The sequence below is a fragment of the Hirundo rustica genome, chromosome 1 (assembly GCF_015227805.2).
Source record: "Hirundo rustica isolate bHirRus1 chromosome 1, bHirRus1.pri.v3, whole genome shotgun sequence".
NCBI lineage: Eukaryota > Metazoa > Chordata > Aves > Passeriformes > Hirundinidae > Hirundo > Hirundo rustica.
This window is the reverse complement of record NC_053450.1, coordinates 153,649,660-153,674,637: the sequence shown is the minus strand read 5'-3', so window position 1 is coordinate 153,674,637 and position 24,978 is coordinate 153,649,660. Positions and strand designations below refer to the sequence as shown.

The window sequence follows — 24,978 nt, the reverse complement described above, 5'->3', positions numbered from 1 at the left end:
CATCCCCTGTCTCATCTCTGCACCCCATCCCATTCCAACACCCCATCCTCCTGCCCATCTGCATCCCCACACCATCTTCACCCTCACATCCCCATCTCTGTTTATCCCCATCTCTATTCCCATCCCCACACCTCCATCCCATCCTCATCCTCATTTCTGACAGGGAAGATGTGTCCCGATGTCTTTACAAACAATTTCATGGGTGAGGGGATGGTGTAAACGGCTTAGAAATGGGGTTTAATGTCTCTACCCCCTTTGGGCAGCAGGTTTGTTACAGATCCCAGTGTGACTCCTGAAACAGCCAAATGGAGCCGCAGAAGCCTGAACTTCTGAACTTTGGGGTAAAATGACAGGTTTTGGGCAGAGATGTGGCAGGTGGTTCGGGAAGGCTGCACCTTCCTGGTACCTCAGTGGGGGAAGGAAGAGGGCAACGAGCGGCCGGGAGTTTGGGATAAAAGGAGGCTGCTCCCTCTGAAACCTCGGGACAGAAAACCCCACGGGGATGTGCCTCAGTGGCCCCTGTGCCCTTATCCAAATGAAGACGCAGGACTCCTCTGTCTCCTTTATGGACACTGGCTTTTCCCAGCAGGATTTTCCGTGCAATCCCCAGATGCCACCGCCATCCCGAGGCCCCATTCTCAGTCCCTGTTCCCAGCCCCGGTCCCAGCTCTCGGTTCCATTCCCAGCCCCGTTCCCAGCCCAGCCCCGCTCCCGGTCCCCGCTCCCAGCCCCGTTCCCAGTGCCCATTCCCAGCCCAGCCCTGCTCCCAGCCCTGTTCCCAGTGTCCGTTCTCAGCCCGTTCCTAGCTCCGCTCCCAGTGCCCGTTCCCAGTCCAGTCCCGTTCCCAGTGCCCGTTCCCAGCCCAGCCCCGTTCCCAGCCCCGTTCCCAATGCCCGTTCCCAGTCCCGTTCCCAGCCCAGTCCCGTTCCCAGTGCCGCTCCCAGCCCCGTTCCCAGTGCCCGTTCCCAGCCCAGCCCCGTTTCCAGCCCCGTTCCCGGTGCCCGTTCCCAGTGCCCGTTCCCAGCCCAGCCCCGCTCCCAGCCCCGTTCCCAGTGCCCGTTCCCAGCCCAGCCCCGCTCCCAGCCCTGTTCCCGGTGCCCGTTCCCAGCCCGCTCCCAGTGCCCGTTCCCAGTGGCCGTTCCCAGCCCAGCCCCGTTCCCAGCCCTGTTCCCGGTGCCCGTTCCCAGCCCAGCCCCGTTCCCGGGGCCCGTTCCCAGTGCCGCTCCCAGTGCCCGTTCCCGGTGCCCGTTCCCAGCCCGCTCCCCCGCTCCCCCCGGTCCTCCCGGCGCTGTCCCGGCGCTCCCCGCGCGGCCGCTCCGCGCCGCCGCCTCGCTGGTGAGGCGGGCGGGCGGGGCCGGGGCCGGGCCGAGCCGGAGGCCGAGGCCGCGGGGCCGCCGGGGGAAGGGAGGTGAGCGGCGGAGGGTCCTGGGTGGGCAGCGGGACCCTGACCCTGTTCCTCATCCTCTTCCTCTGCCCCCGGTGCCCTCCGCGTCCCCGGGGCGGGGCGATCCGGGATGTGTGCGCGGCTGGAAGGGTGTGGGGGGAATGAGCCGGGCGGGGACTGGGGTGAACTTGGGGTGTGAGGGCTGTCTGCGGGGATTGGGGTGCTTGGGAAGGCAGTGAGGGCAGTTCGGGGATGGGATGGGGAGCAAGGGGATGTGTGTGTCGCACATGTCGCACATGTTGGGATCCCGTGGCGTGGATGTGGGATTTGGGGGTTCCTTGGGGTGCTGGAGGGGTTAGAGGAGGAGGCGTGGGTTGGGTTGGGGATGGCTTGGGGTGAGCAGGGATAACGAGAGGGTTTGGGAGCTGTGGGATGGGGGTAAGGTTTTGGGATGCCTGCGTGCTTGAGGGATGTGTGGAAGGCCTTGTCAGGACAAAGCAGAGCCCCGAGTAGGGGAATGGGTGTGTTTGCTTTCGAGGTGTCCGAGTTTATTGAAGAGTGTGGGAAGGGGGTTCTTCTGGGGATTTTAGGATGTTTAATGTGGGGGAGTAGAGGTGTGAGCAGTGTGTAGTTCTGTGTAAAATGAGTGGAAGAGGATGGATGTGGGATGGGTCCTTAGTTATATGGGCTTGTGAAGGGACAGGGATCAGCTGCTGGGCTCAGGGAGGTCAGGATTGAGGTGGATGGGGTGGGTGAGTGTTTGGGATCAGGTGAAGGGGCCGGTGTTTCTGAGGGATGAAGGTGAGGCCGAGCCTCAGAGCATCACAGTTATTGCAGTGTGGTTTGGAGGAATTGGGAAGGGTTATCTGTTGGAATAGTGGGATTGATGTGGGAGCTGTATGCTGGGGTTGGAATTTTGTGTGTGCTTTATTTCTGGTAATCCACAGGAGTGTGTGCAGACAGATTTGTGGTGGTACGGGTTTACCACCTGCTTTCCCTTGGGGATAAGAGTAAGCCTGTAGGACTTATAGGAGCCTAAAAGCTCTGGATGTGCACAAATCCTGAGTTAAATTTTGAGATAGCAGCGTGTTTTCAAATTGCTTTTATTCACTGCTCAGTCCGGAGAGTGCGTCTGGGGTGTCTGTAGCTGCTCAGCACTGCTGGGGGCTTGGAGGGAGATCAGCTGGGGAGGATCAGGTGGATACTGGTGCAATCTTAGAAAAGGAGACATTTAACAGCGTTCTGGATTTGGGGTTTTTTTATCTATCTGAGAAGAAGATAAACTCCACTTTGTGATCCCTCAGGGATATGTGATAAATCTCCCTCATGAGCCACATCCTTGTTGGGTGAGACCCAAAGCAGCCCTGGAGCTGCAGTTCAGGTTTTGTGTTTGATGAGTCAACCTGAAACTCTTTCATGTTCACCCCACCTGTCGCTGTCCAGGGCTCCCTCTGGAGATCACCTGCCCGAGGAAGGATGCTTTGGTGCGATAGTTGTGGTCAAATACCAAGCTGTCGTGTGTCCAAAAACCTTCACGTTCTGCTTCAGGGCCATGGTAACATCTGCTAAAGCTTTTGGCTCTTCCTTCAGCAGGAAGGTCAGAACTGGACAAAACAGATGGGGTTGAAGCTGGACACCTCTGGAGAGCAGGGAAATGTGTCTCTGAACAGGGAGAGAGAATACTCAAGAGGAATTCTGGTCACACTTTTTATGAGCATTGTGCCATTCTTGGAAGGAAACCTGCTTTTGATGGTGAGATAATTTCTGAGAGAGCCAGGTTTTTGACATGATTACCCTTTACAAACTCCGCACTGGTTTGCATTTTGCTTTCACAGCCTTTTGAGCAGATTGCTTTCTAAGTCCAGGCAATAAACAGGAGTTTGTTCAGCGTTTGTGGAAGTGTGGCCTGGTGAGTTGGGTGTAATCTTCTTACCCAGAGGAGCTTACATAACACGCAGTGAAGTGCAGGAGGTCTGATTGAGGCTGCTTTGATAATCCCTGCACAGCCACTGGAGAGTTGTCTGCTCCCTAGGAAGTGAGGGAAGGGGGAATTGTGCTCCAGGTCGCTGAGATACACTGAAGAATTGTTCATTCTGAGACTGGTGATGTTATTGCGAGTCTTGCACTAGGCAGTTTTTACTCAGAAGCATTGTTGGACGTACAGGTGCTTCAAGAAATGAGAAAAAAAACCCCCAACTTTGTTTCCTTCAGTCATAAATTATAACTTGTTCCTCTGAAATAACCACTTGCAGGACTTCCCAAGGTTCTGCTTTGTGCCAGAACGGTCGTTCGTTATCAATCGTGAACTCCGCAAGATTCGAATGCAAAGCCTTGAGTTCATCGTCCAAGTTCAGAGCCGAGGTCAAAGAGCTGCCACGTACAGCAGATCTTTGGGCTGCTGAGGGTGTGCAGACAGACACACTGCAGGAGGAAAGGGCAGCCCGTGTGACACAGTGACAGCATCGAGCCACCTGCCTGTGTGCGCGCCTCGATCTGCCCAGCTAGCTGCGAGACTTTGTGCTTGGGCACGGGTGACGTGGCTGACGGGCACTTAAAATTCCGAGGGCAGTGCCACTGGTGGCTGGCACTTGCCGAAGCAGCGCAGCTCTGAACTTTCCTGAAGGGAAAAGTAGCAAAGGAAAACCCAAAGCCTCCCTGCTGGGGGCATTTTCTGAGGAAGGAGCGTGGATTCGTTTCTCCAGTGAAATCTGACATTTGATTTGGAAGTTTTCCTGGTGGACACCTGATCTTTCTTTCCCAGACCAAAGGATCCCTCTGATGCTCAGAGACAGCATTAGGCGCTGCAGCAGGAAGGTTTGTACATCTTGGAAAGTTGGAAAACTTTGTACGTGCAGTTGGTTAATTGTAGGTGATGTTGTCCTTGGTGATTAATAAAAAATATAGATATTTAAATTTAAACTCTTGCTGTTAGTAGCATAGGGAGCTGAATAATTTCATGGGCTGGATATGTTTTAGAAACTGTCTTTGATTTCTCAGTTTGGTGCTTTTTTGTTGTCCTGATCATCCTCTGGCTGTTTTGGAGTTATTTAGGAGCTAAACTTCATCAGCATTACCGACTCTTCTCTCTAAAGCTGCAATTCTGAGCAACTGTGCTTAGAAGTTGGCTATATTAAAGTTAATATTTCTGTTAAAGTTCATATTTTTTGGGTTTGTTTCACTTCCATATAAAAGTTTTCGGCACTGTTTTATCAATGGCCGTGAGCACACTGAAGATTGATGGGATGTTTCAAACTGATCTATAATAATCATGATTATTGTTGAAATTCTTTCTGGTGTGTGTTGGAGTTGGTGAGCTTAGTTTGCTTTGACAACTTAAGTGACAGCTGGAGGAGGACTGTGAGAGGGATTGTGGAGAAAAAAAAATCATATCTGATTCTTCAATATCCGTTTGAAAAGTTCAAGATAACGCTTCTCCAAAGATGTCTGATCTTCTGCAGTTTTAATCTTCTTTTCTAAGGAAACAAGTTTTGTGCCCTTGTGTTTTCTGCTAATCCGCCTGATAATTATCCTCTGATAATTGCAGTTGCTTTAAGGTGCTGGCACCTTGGACAGAGGGATGGTTCCCACAATTTCTGTGGGAATGATTCCTGTGGGGTGGAAATGAGACCCTCTTAGTGCTGCCTGTGGCAAGAACTCAACCCTTATCAGACATCAGGAGAGTTTTGTGGTGCCTGAACTAGAAAAGGTTTTGCTCTCTGGACTTCTCAGACGAGAAAAGCTCGTCCTGATGAGCCACATTTCAAAGACACTTTGAGCATCCTAATGAACTGTGTGATCCAGGGCTGGTCAAAGCAGTTGTTCTATCAAAAGTTTGAGTTCACAATGTTTTCTTTCCCTTCTTTTTGTTTCCCCAATGCTTTATTTATGTAGTTTGCCTGAAGCCAAGTAAATGCCTTTGGTTTTCCTTTTTTCCTTTTTTTTTTTAATTCCTCAAGTTGTTTGTGGTAATCCCTTAAAATCTTCTGTTTTAGAGCTGCTCTTTTACTGATTAACCTTAAAAAAAATTATGATTGAGGCATCATAAATATTTTGCATATCTTTGAATGAGTCTAGAAATGAATATACTGGATAAGAAAATGAGTTTGTTTTGCTTCAGGCAAAACACTTCCATGTTCTCCCACTTCACAGGAGATCTGACGGTAAATATGCATGTAAATACAGGTAATTAATTAGGGTTTTTAACTAATTTTTAATTACTTCATTCTGATTCTCTTTCAGAGATGCTGTGGAGAGCTGTTAATCCTCTGACACAGTGCCCTGGATCCACATGGTATGTCTGAAGGACACATCTCTGCATGTTCTGAATATGCCAGGTGAAACCCAGGAATAGCTTTCCACGGGAGTTTGTGACCTCTTAAAGAGGAAGAAGTCAAGAGAGGGCAACTTTTATTCTTTATTTAGCCCTGGGTGAGTTTGTAAAAAGAACCTGACGGGGTCTAGCCTAAAATTCACTTTTGGATTTGTGTGTTAGGCTGGGAAAAAGGGAAGTGCCACGCTCAGGCAGCTTTTTGGAGCTCCAGTGGAGATGCAGCACACCAGTGGGGCTTAGCAGCTCCCACAAACACCCGTGAGAACTTTCCTGACGCTTTGGGCGATGCAGGAAGGAAATCAGGGATATTCTTCGGGTGGATAATTCCCCTATCAAATCCCTTACCTCGCCTTTTCATCTGAGAGGCAAGAATTGGGCACAGCCACGAGCTCTGGGAGCAGTTTGGTTGCCTTGCAGTGGCAGGGCTGTCACCAGAGGTGCTGTTCAGTTCCAGCGGTGAGCTGACTCTCGTCCTGACGAGTTCCTGCCCGGAATTGTGGAACGAACTGACTTCAGTCTTTCGTTTCCAGGTTGTCCTCATGAGTACTCCCGTGGAGAATGTCCATGATCTTCTTTGCCTGTGTGGTGAGGGTCAGGGATGGGCTTCCCCTCTCAGCCTCCACAGATTTCCATCTCAACCAGGACTTTCTGGAATGCAGGAAGAGATTGAAGGCGTTATCCTCGATCCTGGCTCGGTATCCCAGTCGGGGCACGGCCAAAGGACGGAACCTGAGCATTCAGTGAGTCCCTGCTCTGCTTTGCTGGGGTTTCTTTGGCTTTCATTTTTGAGGTGATGCTCTTGGGGATTAGTATGTGGCTGAAATAATGCTGTGGGTATGGTCTGCAGTGCCCAATTCCAGGCTGAAATCCCACAGTGCTCTTCTGGGGTCTCAGCTCCGATGATTTTGAGTCCTTATTCCTCAGCTCCTGCTCAGTGCAGTGAGCATGTGCTTAGTTATATATTTATATATCATTATATATATTTATATATTCATATATTGTATTTTGTATGTTCATTTATAGAAATATACTTACATAACTGTTCTTTAGTTTACACTGTATTAGAGTTATACAGATTTAATTTTGCACTTACATTTATACGTTCATATTTATGCATATAAATACTTACATGTGTATGCACAATATTTATGCACATTTAATCATGTATATATATTTATACATATTTTTTTATATACTATATAAATTATTAATGATATATATACACTTATACTATATTTTTTTTCTTATTTTATTTATATATATTTGGCTCATTTTAATTTTCATTTTGTGTAGCAAAAGGCCTCCAGTGCTCAATGAGCAGTGCTTGTTACTCTTAGCAATTGGCGTATCATGGATTTCTACAAATCCCTTTAAGAAGTCATCCAGGTGCCTTGGAATGATTTAGCTGAGGAGACAAAAAGTTATTAACGAAATCACAGGGAAAGAAATGAAGAAATTTGTTTAAACTCACTTAAAATGAATTTTAGCTTGTGATTGCATTTCTGGTGAGCAAATGGAAGAAAACTTTAAGTGACCCTAAGCTAAAACTAAGCATCCTTTTTTGAGGGCAGTTAAAAACCACCTGAATTCACACTGAAACAGCTGGAAAAGCAGAGATTTTTCACCTCAATTCCTTTTGCCTCAAAGCAAACTTGTGCCCTTTGATGCCAGCAAGTCCTGCTGCTTTTAATCTGCCGTGGTCTGTGCAGCAGCTCAGCCCTGCCTCTGGAATGAGGGCGCTGCAAATGGATCCGTGGCAAAAAGGCCGTAAATTATGGACAGCTTGGAAAAGCTGGGCTTAGGCAGGCAAGGTGTTGATCCCAGCTGGCAGCTGGAATTTGGGGAAGCTCCCCAGTGGAACTGGGCTGGCAGAGCCAAGCAAAACTGCAAATCCTGAGTCCACGGTGTGGCAAATAAATAAAAATGCGGCGAAATAGAAACCAGGGGCGTGAAATGAAGCTGGGATAAAATATAGGAGCAGTAGGAAGGAGACAAATTGTTCAGTTTCGAAACTTGGGCCTTGAACTGATTTCCTGATGACAAATGGCTGGGCTGCAAGGGAAGATACCCCTGAGAAATCTCCTGGACCATCTGCAAGTGGAAACTTTTCCATAAATATGGATTCAGTGTTAGAGGAGCTCCTTGTAGAACAGAGTTTTTATTGTGATGTAGCAGGAAGTGTTTGAAAATCTTGGCTTGTGCGAATTAGCAAATATTTCTCGCTGTTAATATGATGTTGCCCTGTTTGAGGGAAGCAAGGAATCCATCTGCTTCCTGGGAACAAACTTCCTTGCTTTTGCTTTTTTTTTCTGCATTCTCTTTCAAAATTGGTTTTCTGACCACCTTGGTTTTTATTAATGAGATTTAAAGCCAGCCTGGGAAAAGAATGTCCTCGATTTGTACTGATGTACCCATTTAATAAAGTCTGTGTTGTGCTCAGGCATCCTGCATGAGTTAAGAATAAATAATTGTGTAAGAACAAAATAGATCTACAGGGATTGCAGGACTTTGACAACAACAAAAATCCCCTTTTTTTTTGGTTTTTTTTGCAGTCTGCTGTTTCAGCTCAGTCTGTACATTTTGTTCTGACTGAAAGCACAGCTTCATCCTCACATTCAGCAGGACTTTCACCTTTTTATGTTGATGTGATTTTTTTTTTTTTTAAAATCTCTATTTCAGTTTCCTTTCTTCTGGGGATATTGCCTGCATGGCAATCTGTTCCAGCAGCTACTCGACCATCATGGCCTTCTGCTTCCTGGAGGAGCTTCGCTGGGAATTTGCTGCTTCCTACAACACAAGGAGCATCAATTCAGCTTCCAGACCATATGCTTTCATTGAATTTGGTTTGTAACTTTGTCCTCTAATAGTAAAAATTTGCCAAATTGATGGTGTTAAACAACATCTCCTGGCCAAAAGTGACTCTGGGCGTGCCTTTGCCTGCATGTGGAGGAGGAGGGGGAGATTTTAGTGCTCTGAACTGTTGGAGTATTTGGTTTGGAGTTCCTGAGAGCTCATCTGTTATGAACAAAGCAGAGAACAAAAAAAGAAATTGATATCTCAGACACTTTCTTACTTAATTAAAAAAATCTGGCGAGTGGAGACAGATGAATGCAGGGAAAAAAGGGAGACAGAATAGATTATTATGGGCAGCTTTATTTTTGGCATGACTTGGAGTCAGAATATTTCAGAACCATGCCCAGTGGTTCTTTTTTAACCTGAATTAATTTGTTTTCTTGCCAAGTAGCAGCTGCTCTGCTGAACCTCACACCTTTGAAAGACACAATTCCCTTGCAGTGTGAAAATTTTCTGGAGAGGTATATCCTGCAGTGTGTTTGCACACTTCTGTCCTGATTTCAGTAACAGTGTTAAACTCAGGCTTAAAAACTTGAGAAATCCATCAGGAAAGCTTCTTCTGGAGTCATCTTGGATTTTGGGTGGATTCCCTGCAGGGCTCATTACAGCCAGGATGTAATTTCATATTGAGATCCACATTACACTTATTTTCTTTTTTAACTAGAGTAGGAGTAGGGGAGTTTCTAGCATCTTTTAATTGCATAAAGCTTATTTTTTAAAGAAAAAATACATTTCTAAAATATTTTTTTACTATGATGCTTTAATAAGTTCCTGAGTGCCTAATATTGCTGTGTGGTTATTTATTTATAGATCATTTATATTTATTTTTTAATTTAATCATCTTCTTTCCAGTGTTTGGATCTATGATGCACTTGATGCTCAAGATTTTAACGTTTTGTTTGGTAGTTCCAGATCATTTTTATTGTTATTTAGAGTAGATATTAGATGAAATTCTTTCTTGTGAGGCTGGGGAGGCACGGGGTGCCCAGGGAAGCTGTGGCTGCCCCTGGATCCCTGGAAGTGTCCAAGGCCAGGCTGGGCAGGGCTTGGAGCACCCTGGAATGATGGAAGTTGTCCCTACCCATGGCACTGCGTGATCCTTAAGATCACCTTCCATCCCAAACCTTTCTGTGCTATAAAACACCTAAAAGAAGTGGTTTTTGTTCCCTAACCAGCAGTGGAATTTTATGCCTGAACCCCGTCAGAAACGAAATAAAGAAATTAAAACAATCAAGCAGAACGCCATGATAGGACAAAATACCCCCGTAATTAAGGTTTTAATAACAGTAAGGATTAATTAAGCAGCGTTTCAGCGGTGATTTGAGCTGCTTTTCCCTGCTGTTTCAGACAACACCATTCAGAAGGTGAAGCAGCATTTCAGCAGCGCCCGCGGCTCCCGCGCCAAGGCCGGCTGGGAGAGGGTGGAGGAGGAGCTGAGGCTGCAGCCGCCAGTGCAGCTGCAGCTGGAGGCCACAGAGCTGCTGAACGGGCTGAGCAATGGAGGGCACGCAGGAGGCCGTGTGGAGGTTGGTAAGTTACTTCTACGCCAGGTGACAGCAGAGTTCCTCACGCTGCACGTGGCAGGAGAGCACGTGGCGGTTCCCACGTGCCGAGAAACGTTCGTTTACGCCGCGTGCGTGGAGCCAAGGAAAGGTTTCTTCCATCCTAGCGAGCGACATACGGGCTTTACATCCTGCAGCAGAGCTTTGGAGATTGCTCTGGGGTGTTTCTTCCAGTCTTCCTTCCTCTCTGTATGGAAAATGTAGGCTGGGTTTGGTATTTCCCATGTGGGATTCTCTTAAAATCCCCGCTTGTTGAAATTTCTGAAGAAGCTCCACTGATTCATGGCTTGTTGCAAACTTGTAATGGAAGATTTGTAATTGCAGGCTGAATGAGTTTCTTTAGCCTTGAGGGAAAAGAAGATGAGAAAAATACGAGCTGAGGGTTAAAACTCTTGTTCTCACGTTGTCTGGCTTGAGTTGTTCTCCCCTCTTTGGTTTTTCCTTTTACCTTATTTTTTTTATTATTTATTTAATCCATTTGACTAAAATTCTGAAAGAGGCTTTGTGTATCTGTGTAAATAACACAGAGGCTTGACAGAGGCCTTTTTTATAACAAAACCTGATGTTTTACCTGCTTTTGAAGTACCAACCTCTACTTCTTTATTATAAAAAAGTTAACCTCATACTTGTGTTTCAGTTGCACTGTCAAGGTCCTGCCTACCTTCTCCACAAATGAAATCGTGGAATTGTTTAGGTTGGAGAAAACCTTTCAGATCATTGAGTCCAACCAGAAACCAAACCCTGCCAAGTCCACCATTAAACCATTCTCTGTTTTAATCCTATTAGCATGGTGGTTTAAATGCAGCTGGAGTGCCATGAGCTTGTATTTCCTTTTTTGTTGTTGTTGTTGCTCTTGGCTTATGGAACACTAATAAAATTAAGTTCCAGTTGCTCAGTCTTATTGTTTGTGATAGATGAGCTGGAATCTAATTTGACATAGGTATTTTAAATTAGAGTATGGAAGGGCACTGGCCAGGAGGAATTAAAAATAGAATGGAAACCACTTTATTTGCCAGTCAGATTTGTGAGTGTTCCTCAGAACTGTGCTTGAAGGTTAAATCTCTTCGTGTTTTGACAGGGCTTAGAAATTCTTTGCACTTTTTCTTTAAATTTCCAACAGCTCCAATGCCAGTAAATATTTGTGATCTAGTCTGTGTCCACGGATCAGAAATACATTTTCACTTCCCTCTTATCCCTAATTGCTTTCCTTTACTTTCCATCTGGCTTTTTATTTCTGGCTGTTCTCTCTGGTCTAACCCAAACACTCTCCCAGATTGTTCTGCCTTTATTTTAAGGATCATGTTTATCATCATCTGTTTGCCTCCACTGGAGTCAGCTTTCCTGGCTTGTGTCTCTCTCCTCCCATCATTCCCTCCCAGCTGAATCCCACTTTGCTGCTCTAAGTTTAGCTGCGTGCACGGTGTTTGTTCCGTATTAATGTTATTTATACGATGGCTCTGCTCTGCAAGGCACTGTTTGAAATGCTGTGGCTGCAGGGGAGCAGAGTTGAGTTGTGGCTGCGCTCCCTGGTGCAGGTTGATCGATCCAGGGATGATCCAAACATCGCTCTCCTCACGTGGCTGGAGCTGCTCCTGGCCTCTTTGGAGCGGGGTGAGCTCATCCTCTGGCTCTTCGATTTGGTGTGGAAAGGGCCAGAAAAGTCAGGCCAGCTTCGTCCTTGTCAATATTCATGAGAACAAGAGATTTTTCCCTTCTTACTTCCATTCTTTCTGCTGTTTGTTCTTCCCTTTGTTAACTAAACCCAGCCCAACTCCTGCTACAAAACCCTTCCCTTGTACCCTTGTTGTACCCTGGCTGCTGCTCAGAGCCTCCCTCCCGGCAGTGTGGGCACAGCTGGTGCTGCTCCAGGGAGCACTGGGGCTGTGTGCAGGGCACAGGGGGGCTCTGAGGAGCTTTCTGTGCTCAGGGAGAGTTTGCACATCACAGCTGCCTCTGGGAAGCAGCAGAACAACTTGTGCCGCTCGTCTTGTGAGTGAGCTGGTGAATCCTGCAGCTCCCCTTGGTGAGTGTTCTTCATCTTCCACAGGCACATAGGGAGTCCTTCAGAGGCCTTTTCCAGGCTCTTTTTGAAGCTGTCTCGCTCTCTGCCTTTTGTGTGCTTGTATTTAGCTGGGCTGTTGGAGTGTGATTTCATTTCTCGCTCCTGGCGCTCTTTCTGCAGAGCTTTCAGTGAGTGACTCAGTGTCCAGCCTTGTGCTGTGCCTGCAGGAGGCAGATCCAAGCTGCTGCTCACTCTGCTGTCTCCCTCCTGTGAAATGGCCACAGGCCTGTGCCAGAAAATCTTTTATGGGCAGAGGTTTCAGTTTCTTCACTGTGTGAGGGTGTTTGCAGTTACTCTGTACATGTTCAAGCCTGCTGGTGCATCACCCACAGCTCCCAGAATGTTTCTGTGTGGATCTTGTGCTCTGAGGTGCACAACTTCTGTGCTTGAAGAGTCAAATCAATGTGAAGCCTAATGAGCGTTTATTTGTGCTTGTGCAGAGTTGTGCTGTCTGGGACTGAGTGTCTGTACTCTTCTTTTCCCTTGTTTAATGTCATACGCCATCCCAGTATGAAATTTCTCGTTAGAAAAATATGACTGACTTCACCCAAGGAAGTGAAATCATTTTCCCTTAGCAGGACCCATCTCACTTCTCTGTGCAATTTCAGCTTGTGAGTTAAACCTCAGAATTTAACAGCAGAAATAAATCTCTGCAGCAAAACCATTTCAAGGCCAGTTTTCACAGAATCTGAACCCTGAGCAACTGGATGTTTTAATCTCCCCTCCATCTGTGACAGCAATTCTTTTTATCCTCCTGGACTAAAAAAATGTAACCTTTACATAATATTTCATGCTGCAGAAGCAATATATTGAGACCTACATTGTTCTTCCCTGGGGACTGGGAACTCTTGGCACATGTAGTTTGCAGGATCCTGCTCAATGAATGAGACTTGTGCTTGATAATTATAATTTGTTTGAGGGACATTTTTATGCCTCTGAAGTAAACCTTAGAGTTTGAGGAAGAGAAACAGTCTTTATTAGGAAATATCTGTGGGAAAGTTACACGTACATACAGCTGCAACATCATTTAATTAATCAAAAGTAGGAATAGCAGGAAAAAAAATGGAAGGAAACAATTCTGGGGTCAGTGAATGAATGAAGATGCTGCTACAAGTTCTTTTGAAATGTCACTGTGTCAGAAAAGAAAGAAAATCCAAATTACCTTTGAGTGACAGAGTTCCTCACACCATTCTGTCTGTGATATCCAGTAATGCTCCCTAAAGTGACACATAGCAAATTGAGTTGATACAGTTCCCTTTGCAGTTGCTTTGGAGCTGAAATTATGGATGTGTGAGTGCGTGCCAGACAAATTAATTACAGAGACATGGATGAAAGGTGCTTTTTTTTACATCCATCTATCAACATCTGGCTTCAAGGAGAAGGCCAGGAGTGTTTTCCTCTCTGAAACCATGTGGTGGCTGCTGTGGTGCTTCATCTGTCACACAAAAGGAAGCCAGAGGTGCAGTTTATCTGTAATAATGTGGATACACCTGGACACAGGGAGAAGATCCTGAGGGCTGGATGGTTTTCTTGAGGGCTCGTTCATTCATTCTCTCCTGTGTCTTGGGGGCATTGGTGCAGGAGAAGATCTGGATTTGGTATCTGAGCTGCAAATTACCATTTTTTATTAAGCTGACAGTGTCCTACTTGTGATCCAAGGCCAGGGGTGAAATGTAGGTGAGGGTCAGGGTGTGGGATCTGTTGTTGAACAAGGGAGGGAAAACTGGAGGTGGGCTCTTGGGACAAGCCTGGATTAAAGGCAGCAGGTTCCAAAGCTAAACACATATTTATGATAATTACTTTGACCTTAATTAGGGGTGTATCAATGAGATTATCCTGGAGAATTGCTGTTCAGCGGTGTGGGTGTTAAGTAGTAGCAGAGGAGGTGAGAAAGGGAGGAGGCAGATAATTCACTACCTGTGAAATGTGGGCAGCCTGAGCCCTCAGAGTGCCACGGGAAGAAATAATTAATTACTGGTTCAGGAGGAGATGAATTGCTGCCTTGCTGAGATGGGTGGCTGAAATCTAAGCCCTTCCCCAGACCTTTGGGTGGTGAAAGCCTCTGGCTTTTCTGCTGGCCTGTGGGAGGAGCTGAGCATCCTTATCTGCTGGAATAAACAAAAAATTATCTTTGTGCACCGTAGTAGAAGACATTGATGCCAAATAGGTCAAGAAAAAGTCTTTTGCTGACCTGTTTTAAAATACTCCAGAGCTCATGTGATTTCTGGATGTGTGAAGAGCTGAATACAACAACAACAACAACAACAACAAAAAAGGGGGTTTCTGTTCATAATCAGTCTTCCCTGGAGCAAACATGAAAGGTTTTGAAAGTGTTTAAAACCCACACAAAATAATTGTGGTGTTTTTCTATTAAAAGATTGGAAATAACAGCTCAAACTTTCTCTAATGTCTGGTTTTCGTTTTCATTTTCAGTCCCTACTTACAGGATGCAGCCTGTGACCCCCCTGGGGATCCTGTCACTTGTTCTGAACATCATGTGTGGAGCTCTGAACCTCATCCGAGGAGTTCACCTGGCAGAATATTCCTTTCAGGTAAACCCTGGGTGCACTCAGACCTGAGGATGAGTGAAAGGCAGAGAGTTTTTGGGTAACCAGTTCAAGGGTGGCAGTTCTGCCCCTTAGCTGAGCACACACCTTTCCAAAAAAGAGTTTTGTTTCTCCAAGGAATGTATAGTTGGTCACCTGCTGCACCTTCTGTGTTTTGCTGTACATCACAATATTCTGCATTTTATTCTGTTCTAGAGATGAGAAATATTTTATTCTTACCGGGCTGCCTGGATTTTTTTCTCTAGTATTTTATTTTAGATCCTTTCCTGTAATTTTTTTTAAATAAACATGAGACTGTAAACAACTTGAAAAAAAGGTGAAAAAAAAAAAAAAAGTGTCCTGATTGCATCCTGACAGTTTTATTTAGCAGGAACTGTCACATAAGCCTCAGTTCTTGGTGTCTTATCCAGTGATATTGATCTTGGTGTTTAATACTGTTCCAGTCAATCAACATAAACTGGGATAAGAGGTTCTTGACTATATTTATAATGTTCTCAAGTATCAAGCAGCACTTGCTAAAAGCTGTGCCTGACGTAGTTGTCACTTCTTTTAATCCCAACAGGAGGACCATGAAGGAATTGGAAATGTGATAGCTTTTTTTCTACCTTTTCTAGCCTGTGTTTTTCAGGTACGTTATCTGCAAATAAAACTTCTTTGCTGATTGTTTTGCTGTTGCAATTCATGAGACAGAGCCAGCTAAGCAGAGGTTTTTAATCCCCTGCCTAGGTGATCCCACTGATTTATTCCAGTGAAGTGGCACAAAAACAGTTCAAGGCACGTTTTGACCCCTGGAAAATTGCAGTTGCAGGCTTTTTTCAGCGCTTCCATCTTTTGACAAGTCACAGGGGGCTGGGTGTGATGGATAAATGCCATCCCAAAATGGTTTCTTCCCAAAGGGAGAGACACCACATCTTCCTATCAGTGTCAGACTTAGTGATGGGCTTTTGGAGCACAACCACCTTCAAGAGCAAGTATTGCACAGCAGCTTTATTGAAAATGGTGTAATTTACATGAAAAATCACATTGAATCCTGCTGGCTCCTCAGATTTTTTTCCATAATGGGGTTATTTTCCCTGACCTTATACAGAAGAGTTTGAATGAGGAAAATACAACCTGTCCCAAATTGGTTTCTCATGAAAGGCCCCTTGAATTCCTAAAAAATTCCACAGCCTTTAACTTGAGGGCAATATATGCTGGAAAACCTTCAGCTTTTATCCTGGCATTGCAGAAAGGTGCTGCAGTTTTGTTTGTGGGAATAACTGATGCCTGCAGTGTATTCGTTGCCCTTGTTGCACTTGGATCACGGTTTGGGGACTGTTATCTGCAGACTTTAATGTATTTCTGGAATTATTTATTGAATTAGGGTAAAATTTAGTGTCTTTCAGCCTTCTTACACCTTTGCTTGTGGCAGAGCTTTGAGGTGAAAAGATTCATTTTGATCTAATAGACCGATTTCAATCTAATAGATTGATTTCAATCTAGTAGATTAATTTCCATCTAATGGATTAGTTTTGATCTAATGGATGAATTTAGATCTAAATACTTGATGCAAGTTGTTTTTCACAAAGAAAAGCTCCTGTGCTGCTTCTTTCCCTGCCAGTACCTGAAGCCAGGGAAGCTGAGGAAAGGAGAGTTCTCTTTTCTCCTTTTGATTTATAGCAGCTCCTTCCCAAAGTGCCTGTGCACAGCCTGCAGTGCTTTCCACGTGCTGACCTCTGCCTGTGGCATCAGCACAGTTGGAAGCTGTGACCTGAGGTGGGAAAGGCTGATCTGGCACTGCCTGAAGGGAAAAAGTGACTCCTCTGTCAGCACTGAGAGCTTTTCATTCTCTCCTGTGAAGGTTTTTGCTCTTCATGTGCTCTCTAGATGAGTTCCAGCTGTCCCAGGGAGCAATTCCCAGCTGGATCCCTGGTTTTGTGCAGAGTTCAGAGCTCACTCTCCCTCTCTGCTCCTTTTGCAGTGTTACCTGTACCTCTTCTACAGCTCAGCCAGGAAGGTGAAGACGTTTGCGCTCCTTTTCTGTGTCTGTTCGTGCAACATCTACTTGTATGGATTACGGAACCTCTGGCAAATCTCCTTCCACATTGGAGTGGCTTCTCTTTCCTCTTACCAGATCCTGACAAGGCAGCTCCTGGAGAAGCAGCCTGACTGTGGAGTATGAAAACAAAAAAAAACCGAAACAAACTTGGGGTTTGCTACTCTGTTTTTACAACTCTTTTTTTTTTGTTGTTTGTTTGTTTTGTACTCACCTGGCCAAAAATAGCTCGGAGTTGTTTTTAACCATCCCATGGCAATGGTTATTGCAAGGAGAACAGTTCCAAGCAGGGTTCTGTAATTATTACGAGGGGTGCAGCTGTATTTCACATGGTGCTTGGTAGTGCTTGTCAGGTTTCACCAACAGGTGAAAGCTCTTACCATCAGCAGGCTTTTCCTCCTTGGCTGCCACCATCCAGACAGCGTTTTGCCACTTGTCTCACTGGCTCTGGGACAGTTTGGCAGGTCAGTCTTGCCCTGCTGCTACAAAAACTCCAATTGTGCGGTAAAACAAAGGTAAAGTGATGGGTGAAGTTTTTGTCTCTAGAATTTGTTAAGATTCTTAGTAAATTTGACTAAAAAGGAATTGTTTGCTGTAATTAGGTGAGTGCAACATCAGTGGGAAAAGTGCTGAGGGGGAAGTTCAGGGTAATTTTTCTAAGTTTGGAAGGACAGGAAAAAGCTGTGGCTCTTTTATAAACCATAAAGTCTATAAATATCCGCTTGGCTGAACAGCACATTGCAGTTAAGTGTGTGCTCGTGGGTTAATTGCAAATATGCTTGGGGCAGCAGAAAATAATCCAAGTGGGTGTAAGTGATCTCTCAGCTCGTGTGGCCTTTGTTTCTTAACTAAGGTCACTTTTAGGATGAGGGCAATTCCATATTTGCCTGTATGGATAATAAATCTTCCCAGCCTATTTATGACGGGCCACTGACTCCTTCACCTTTTTTTTTTAAACAATAATGAGTAGAAAACTATTTCCAGGAATAGAAAGCAAGAGCAGGTTCTCTTTGTTCTATAAAACACCTGTGGTGAGTTTCTCAGCGTGCACTTTGGAGCAGGGGACTGCAGGGCTGGAATTCCCAACCTCTGCTGCACTGGGAGTTCTGCTCTGTCATGGATCGAGGTGCACAGGGGCATTTTAGGGCACAGATGAATAATTTAGGCTGGCTATTAAAAAAGGAAAAATAAAATGCCTAGCAGTTTGATGCAGCTGTCCTTGAGGGGTTGTAGGGATTCAAACTCAGATGTAGACAACTGTAGGTGTGTTATTGTGGAATCATGGTCCTAAAATTTCCTCTTATCTTTTTTTTTTAAATTTTCTGGTCATCCCCATTTCTTTCACCAAAGACTGATTTTTTTCCTCTCACATCGTCTCTACCTCTGGTTGCAAAGAGATTAACGTGCAGCAGAGTTGCCTTTTTTGCAGGAACACTTGACAAAATTCCTTTCTTTTATCTCAGTGAGTTTTCCTGGAATCTCAGGATGCAAACACGAGGCTCAGACCAGAAATTTGTGGTGCTGTACCTTGGAAGCTCTTCTGGATGCAGCTGACTGCAGCAACAGCATCCATGGGCAGCCCATTACAACCTGGACAGTTTCTAGGACATCAGGAGAAGTAGTGGCAGAGCTTTTTCCCAGGAGGAAAATGGAGGGATTTCTTTTTCACTGCACTTACTGTAACAGCAGCGTGATAAAAAACCTCCAAACCGTGAAGAACACTCTGGCAGGGATGATGGAGGAATATTTTAGCCAGGCATTTAAGGACACAGCTCGAGCTGTGTGCCATAAGGGAAAGGTTTTCTGTTGTAAGGGAGTGGATTAAAGTTGTTTGTCTGTCATTATCCCAGATTTCTGTCAGTGCAAGTGGAGAAATGAAGCCACAATTCAACCACTGTCCCTGAGACACCAGGATGACCCCACAGATGGGAGGGGTTTGGTACTGCTCTTAATTTTCCTGCTGTTCAGTCCTGGTTTTCCTTGGTAAATTACTTCTGGAGACTGCAGGGAACTCAGCCACGAGTTTGGATTACAAGTTTAAAATAATAATAATAAAATCTGAAAGAAGAACATCCCAAAAATCTGACACTAGAAACATTAACCCTTTAAGGATAACGGATCTGATGGCTGGCAGGGTTTTCCAGGAGCATAAATTGGGTATCAAACCACTGGATTCCTGTGGGGAAAAGATGAAGCATTTTATGCTACAGACAGACAAAACTTCACGAAGAGGAGTTCAGGACAGGAGCCAACTCCCTGCTCCTGCCTGTTTATCCTCACTCTGGCTAAAGAGTCCTAAAGAGCTTTTCCTCTTTCTCCTGGGCTTGGCCAAAGCCAGCCCTGCTCTGGCCTGAGCACACAGAGCATTTACAGCTCTGGGCATTCCTCAGCCTTGTACAGAGCTGATGGCAAAAACTGGAACATTCCTGATGCTTCCCCAGCATCCAGGGGCTCTGTCCTGAACCAAATCCATCCCTGAGCCTTCAGCCACGGCTCTGCAGAGGAGGGGTAGAACAGGGTGTTTGGATAGCTGTGCAATTAACAGAGAAAGGTTAAATTCAGCTTTTATTGAATTGGTTTTCCTAAAAAACGTTGCAGTAAAATCAAACCAAATCAGTTGGTTCGGTTCTGCCTTTGGCTAAACTTCTGTTCTTTTGCTCTGTGGATTTTTGGGGAATGTGGCTGAATCTTCAGATGTTTTATCCCCAATGGCAGAGCTCTGTTTTGGTGTTGGCTTTAATCCCTTTGCAACCTCTTTATCTTCCTGTAATATGTGTCAACCATATTAAGGATTCTATGTGGGTGCACTTTGTACGTTTGGGTTGGGATTCCAGGACGAGGCAGAGCACACGGAGTTCGACCTATTTTTATTTTTAATTTGCTGTTTGTCCCATATCCTCACGGTATTTGTACAGGTGAACATTTTCTCCTGGCAGAACACCAAGAGGAATGGAATAGTTTACATTGATCACAGTGCTTTAAGATTTAATAAAACAGAGTGACTTGCAGTTTGAGGACACAAAATCTTGACTCGTAACACAGGATTTTTTCCTGTATCGAATCAAATCCCCAAAGAGGAATCTATCCCCTTTTTTTTTTTTTTTTTTTTTTTTTTTCAACTTTAAACTGCTTGATGTGGTCTGAATTGCATCTTCTTCATTCTGTCACTTGGCAAGATAAGTCTTTTGGAAACTCCTTTCCTCACCCAGCACAAGCAAATTAGCAAAGAATAAACTTCCATAATTTCCAGATTTTCAGTGCTTAGTCACTTTATGAAGCTGGTAATTGTCTGGGTTGTTTTTTTCTTTTTTTTTTCCTCCCTTTCTCCCAAAGACCTGTTGAGTTTGTAGAAGGTGGGCTGGTACCTTTTTCGACATTTTTTGCACTGTATTAATAATTGAACCTGTGTAAATGTGTATAAAATCATTTTGCATGTGTGTGTATATATGTACATATATCTAATAAACAGGGACTTTTTTGTAACAGCTGTCTTCATTCAATGCTTGGTATTTATTGATTATACAAGAAACAATTGATCAATTAATTTTCAGTGATCCCTGTGGCCAATATGTATAAACATATTTATAAATACATGTACAGAAATGTAGTTATCGAGGCAGGGGATTGCAGGAGGCCGTGATAGAATCTCTGTGTGGCTTTAACGAGCTTGCTCTTTATTTTCAGGGCCTCTTGGAGGCTTTTCCTGCCAACCTTGTGTGTTGGAGTGGTGAAATGAGATGTTAGCACATCCCAAAGGTGCCTTTCCAGCAGGGAGTAGTGGGGATGTGGCAGTTTGCAGGTGGATTTTTAGCCTTAATGAAAACAGGCCTGTTAATTAGTCTGTCCCTACTAAGAGCTTGTGGACTTTTTTGGGGAAATTTCAGCCACCTTTAATGGCTCTAAAGACACCAATTCATCAGCTTTAAAGCAATGAAGGGCTTAATGTGACAGAAAATTCACCTTTCCCATGGCTGGAATGGGTTCATGTGTGGGAGAGATGCTCTGTGTGACCGGACTCAGGGGATTCTGCTGACTCAGGAACCAGAAAATAAAGCAAAAATCAAAGAGCTGGAAGAAATCAGGCTTGTGGAACTACTGGTTTCTTCACATTTTTCTGCTCCCTGCTTCTCCTCAGGATATCTAATGGCTTTGAGCTGACAGAGGGCAGGGTTCGATAAAATATTAGAAAAATTCTGAGGGTGGAGAAACCTTGGCAGAGCTTGCCCAGAGAGGCTGTGGCTGCCTCTGGATCCCTGGGAGTGTCCTAGGCCAGGCTGGACAGGGCTTGGAGCAGCCTGGGACAGTGGAAAATGTCACTGGATGATCTTTAAGGTCCCTTCCAAGCCAAACCACGCTGGGGTTCTGTGGCAAAAGCAAAACAATGCTTGGAGAGAGGGAGAAGCCCCTGGGATGAGGAGAGAGGCAGAGCAGGGGGTGGGAATCAGCAGAAGCTGATGGCTGGGGAGGGAGGAGAGAGCCTGCCCTTTGAAATCCAGATGTTATTTTTGTTCTGTAAATAAATGATTGCTCAAAGCGTGTTTCTTCTCAGGACGCCAGTAGAGGGGAGCAGCAGCCTCTCCCTTTCTTCTGTGGCGAGGGGAGAAAGCAATTATAACTCCCTTTCTCTTTTGAAGATGCTGATAAAAGGAGGTGGGAGGATCAGAGGGTCCCTGTGCCGAGAGAGAAACAGCTCCTAAGGTGATGGAAATACATGTTTTTGTTTTAAACAGAGTAACTCCACTTCTGCTGACTTTCAAAGGTGACCCAGTTGCATGGAAAAACTGTTTGTGAGCGGGGGGAAGGAAACCACAAAAGCAGGGGCAGGCAGGAGGGGAGGACAGGTGAAATGTCCCTCCCAAGTGGCCATGGCTTTAAAAGCCCTGGGCCACTCGTCCTAAATTCAGGACAGGGCTTGGAGCAACCTGGGAGAGTGGAAGGTGTCCTTGTCCCTCGCAGGGGATGGAACAGGATGATCTTCTAGATCCCTTCCAACCCAAACCATTCTGGGGTTCTGATTCCCTTGGGCCATTTTTCTCCAGGCCTTGGAAGATTCCTTTACAAAAATAATTAAGTTTTATAAGGCAACGCCGAACAAAGAGCACTAAAAGTGTCTTTGCTTCCTGTTCCCGCTTGAAGTACACGGTAAGCAAAGCACAGATGCCTTTAAAATTCCCTTTGGTGGAATAAATGCCTTTTGATGTGAGAACGGTGAGGAAGGCTTGAAATAATGACCATTAAAAGGTAAAGCACCTTTCAGTGCAGCGTGGAAGGCTGAGATCAATCCTTTCATTATGCAGGGGAGGATATTAACATCCCAAATCCCTTATTTCATGGGCTCTAGTAGGGAAATAACAGACAAATTAGGCAGAGTTCAGCCCTGAAATGCTTTAGTACCCACCAGAGGGCAAAGCAAACACGAGGAGCTGCCACCTCCTCCTCCTGTGGTGGCCTTGGGGGGGAGCAAAGGGCACAGACCCGGCCTGCTTGGGCCCAAAATGTTCCTATTTACTGCTGGATGAGCTCAAAACCCCACCAAGCTGCAGTGAAGGTGCCGAACAAACCCTGTGCAGGTTCCATCAGGCTGGCAGCAGCAGAGCCCTGAGTGCTGCTCCGAGGGTGTGACAGTGCAACCACGGCTGCTGAGGGACAGGGACTGTGCCAGGGGCAATCCCTGATGCTGGGATTTGCTGTCTCTGTGTTTAGTGTCACCCACATTCGTGTACGAGTGGTTTCCTTCGCCAGGTAAGGGACAGGACCAGAGGAAACAGCCTCAGGTTGAGCCTGGCTCTCCCTCAGCCAGGGGAGGATTGGGTTAGGTTTTGGGAAAGATTTTTTTGCTGAAAGGGAGGTCAGGCACTGGAACTGGCTGCCAAGGGAAGTGGTGGTTGAGAAACTCAGGTGATCCTGATGCCTTGAGTTTTATCTTCCCTGTGTTTCCCATTCCGTGGTGCCCAGGGTGCAGCCCCGAGCTCACACCCAGGGTCACTCAGCTCTCTGCACACTGCAGCCACACAAAACAAATCCTGCTCCTGCTGCACACCAAGGACACCTGGGACAAGTGTTCAGCCCAAAAGCACAAACAGCGGTGGCTGGAGGGAGAAAACAAGAAGGATGGGACTGGAGAACCTGGAGCTGGAATTGGACAATTCAACCCCAATGTGCAAATGGACCAAAACTTATCAAAGTGTGAGACCTCGTGACCCTTTGTCCATTTTGTGTCCATTTTGTGACCATTTTGGGTCCACCTTGGGTGTGTCCCTGGCCAGGCTCTTGTCCTGCCCAAGGTGTGTCTTAAAGGCCTTTTAATAAATCTCTACTTTATTCTCTTAGCTCTGTTGCCTCTGTTCCAGCTCAGCCTTCCCAAGTCATCAATCCAGAGCAGGAACCTCTGGTGCTTGAGGCATCTCAGAGCTGGCAGCTGGGTTTTTGGTTTGGACTCTGAAGCCAAAATTCCCTTGATGAGTCAGAATCAATGAGGCTGAAAAAGCCCTCTAAAGATTGAGCCCAACACTGCCGAGCCCACCACTAAATCTTGTCCCAAAGTGCCACACCCACAGGTTTTTTGAACACTTCCAGGGATGATGTCCTATGCTGCTGGTACTGAATTTCTGCTTTGTGTCTGGCCCATATTTAAGTAATAAACTCATTTTCCTCCTCTTTGAAGCCACTTCCTGCTTCATTCTGTGCCTGCTGGGGCTGGAGGGGGCAGGTGTGGAGCAGCAGCGCTTTGTGGCTCATACACTGAACCGAGCAGGGAGGAGCCTTGTTCCCCCCATTCCCAGGGCTCCTCGGCTATTCCCTGAGCTCACACAGGATTTCCTGATCCCCCCAGCACGAACAGGTATTTTACACTTCCTTGCAGGTGCTCGAGGCCAGGTTGGATGAGCCTTCAAGCATCCTGGTCCTGTGGAAGGTGTCTCTACCTCGGAACCTGATGATTTCCTGATCCCCCAAGCATGAACAGGTATTTTACACTTCCCTGCAGGTGCTCGAGGCCAGGTTGGATGAGCCTTCAAGCATCCTGGTCCTGTGGAAGGTGTCCCTACCTCGGAACCTGATGATCGTGAAGGTTTTCCCCGAACCAAACCATTCTCAGATTCTGCGGTTCTACGGCTAGCGAGGAATGCTTTGATTTAAAATAAAATAAAAAAAAATATATTGAAACAACCTTCAATTCTTCTTCTGGAGCTTTCTGCTTCTCCCTTTTCCAGGCACTGGGAGGCACCAATGCACAAGGCTGGGAAGGAAGCCGAGCTGCTGACTCGGGGAACAACCTGCCCAATTTCTTACCTGCTCCTACAAACGCTGCGCTTTTCCCAGCGGATTTTGCTGTAGGATTCCTGAAAAGGAGATCAAACACCCTGGAGACTGTAGGAGGATCACTTCGGGGCTGCAAATCCGCTCACCTGGCGGGGCTGGAAGCAGTTTGTCAGAAGCAAAAATGGCACTGTAATTTTTATTTTTTTTGGGGGGGGGGGGTTCACTTGTCTTTAAGGAAGAAACCCTCACTCTTTGTGCTGCTCTGAGCCCTGGGGTTTTGTTCCCAGCCTGAGGGATTCAGGGAGGCACTGGAGGGTTTCTGGGAGCGGGCACACATCCCCACGTTCCGGCTCTTTAATCCATCTGCAGAAACTGCCTGCAAAGTTGAGTTTTGGAAAGGGACTCGAGGCAAAGCCTTGTTTCCAAAACCGCTGATGAATGGGCAGGGGGTGATGCCGCCCTTGCAGCCTGTGCCTCGGCAAGAGGAGGCGGCACAGAGTGCCCAGAACAGGGGAGTGGGATGGATTTTTCCCCAGACTAATCCCACAAAAAATTTGCTGCTGTTGAGGAGTGAAGGGGAGCTGCATGGGGAGGAGAGTCCTGTTTGCATCTACAAGGAGTTGCCTGCTTCTGGTATCGCCTGTTGTCGGGAAAAGAATTCCCAGCCACAATTTTAGGGAATTTTTTCAGCAATTCCTTTCCCTGTCGTGTTTTTTTTTGTTGTTGTTGTTGTTTTTGTTTCCTTGTTTGTTGTTTTTTTTCAGGTTTTTTAAAGTTTTTGTTTTTGTTTTGTTTTGTTTGTTTGTCTGTTTTAAATCTCTTCTGGTCATTGCATGATGGAGAGTGCTGAGCTGTCCTGCACCACATCCTCACTGGCAAAGAGCGAAGCACTGCTGGGGCACGTCCAACCCTGGGGTCAGTTTTG

The 24,978-nt window shown here is 45.9% G+C and overlaps 1 protein-coding gene across 7 annotated transcripts; it reads left to right on the top strand.

The window, feature by feature from the left end:
- The first annotated feature begins 1,367 nt into the window (after positions 1 to 1,367).
- On the top strand, positions 1,368 to 24,956 carry SEC22C (SEC22 homolog C, vesicle trafficking protein). 7 transcript variants are annotated; one of them, XR_005703199.2, is made up of 12 exons: positions 1,370 to 1,408; positions 3,637 to 4,198; positions 5,624 to 5,675; positions 6,245 to 6,454; positions 8,394 to 8,557; positions 9,915 to 10,097; positions 14,625 to 14,743; positions 15,321 to 15,386; positions 16,719 to 17,257; positions 23,656 to 23,757; positions 24,005 to 24,242; positions 24,896 to 24,956. XR_005703199.2 is itself a non-coding variant. In XM_040078953.2 (9 exons), the coding sequence occupies exons 4-9, from the start codon at positions 6,273 to 6,275 to the stop codon at positions 16,917 to 16,919; spliced, it is 915 nt and encodes a 304-aa protein (XP_039934887.1). In that variant the 5' UTR covers positions 1,370 to 1,408; positions 3,637 to 4,198; positions 5,624 to 5,675; positions 6,245 to 6,272; the 3' UTR covers positions 16,920 to 20,258. The 7 variants fall into 7 exon arrangements, 2 of the variants coding, with proteins under 2 accessions (XP_039934896.1, XP_039934887.1); XR_005703196.2 differs by having other exon boundaries at positions 5,624 to 5,812; positions 16,719 to 17,308; XR_005703189.2 differs by having other exon boundaries at positions 16,719 to 17,308; positions 24,896 to 24,955.
- The last annotated feature ends 22 nt before the right edge of the window (positions 24,957 to 24,978 follow it).

Bases quoted from the DNA above. Each gene is read 5' to 3' on its own strand.
- SEC22C (XM_040078962.2), top strand. From the start codon at position 6,273: ATGTCCATGATCTTCTTTGCCTGTGTGGTGAGGGTCAGGGATGGGCTT. The intron at 8,558-9,914 runs GTTTGTAACTTT...CTGCTGTTTCAG, and splicing joins ATATGCTTTCATTGAATTTG to ACAACACCATTCAGAAGGTG. The intron at 14,744-15,320 runs GTAAACCCTGGG...TAATCCCAACAG, and splicing joins TGGCAGAATATTCCTTTCAG to GAGGACCATGAAGGAATTGG.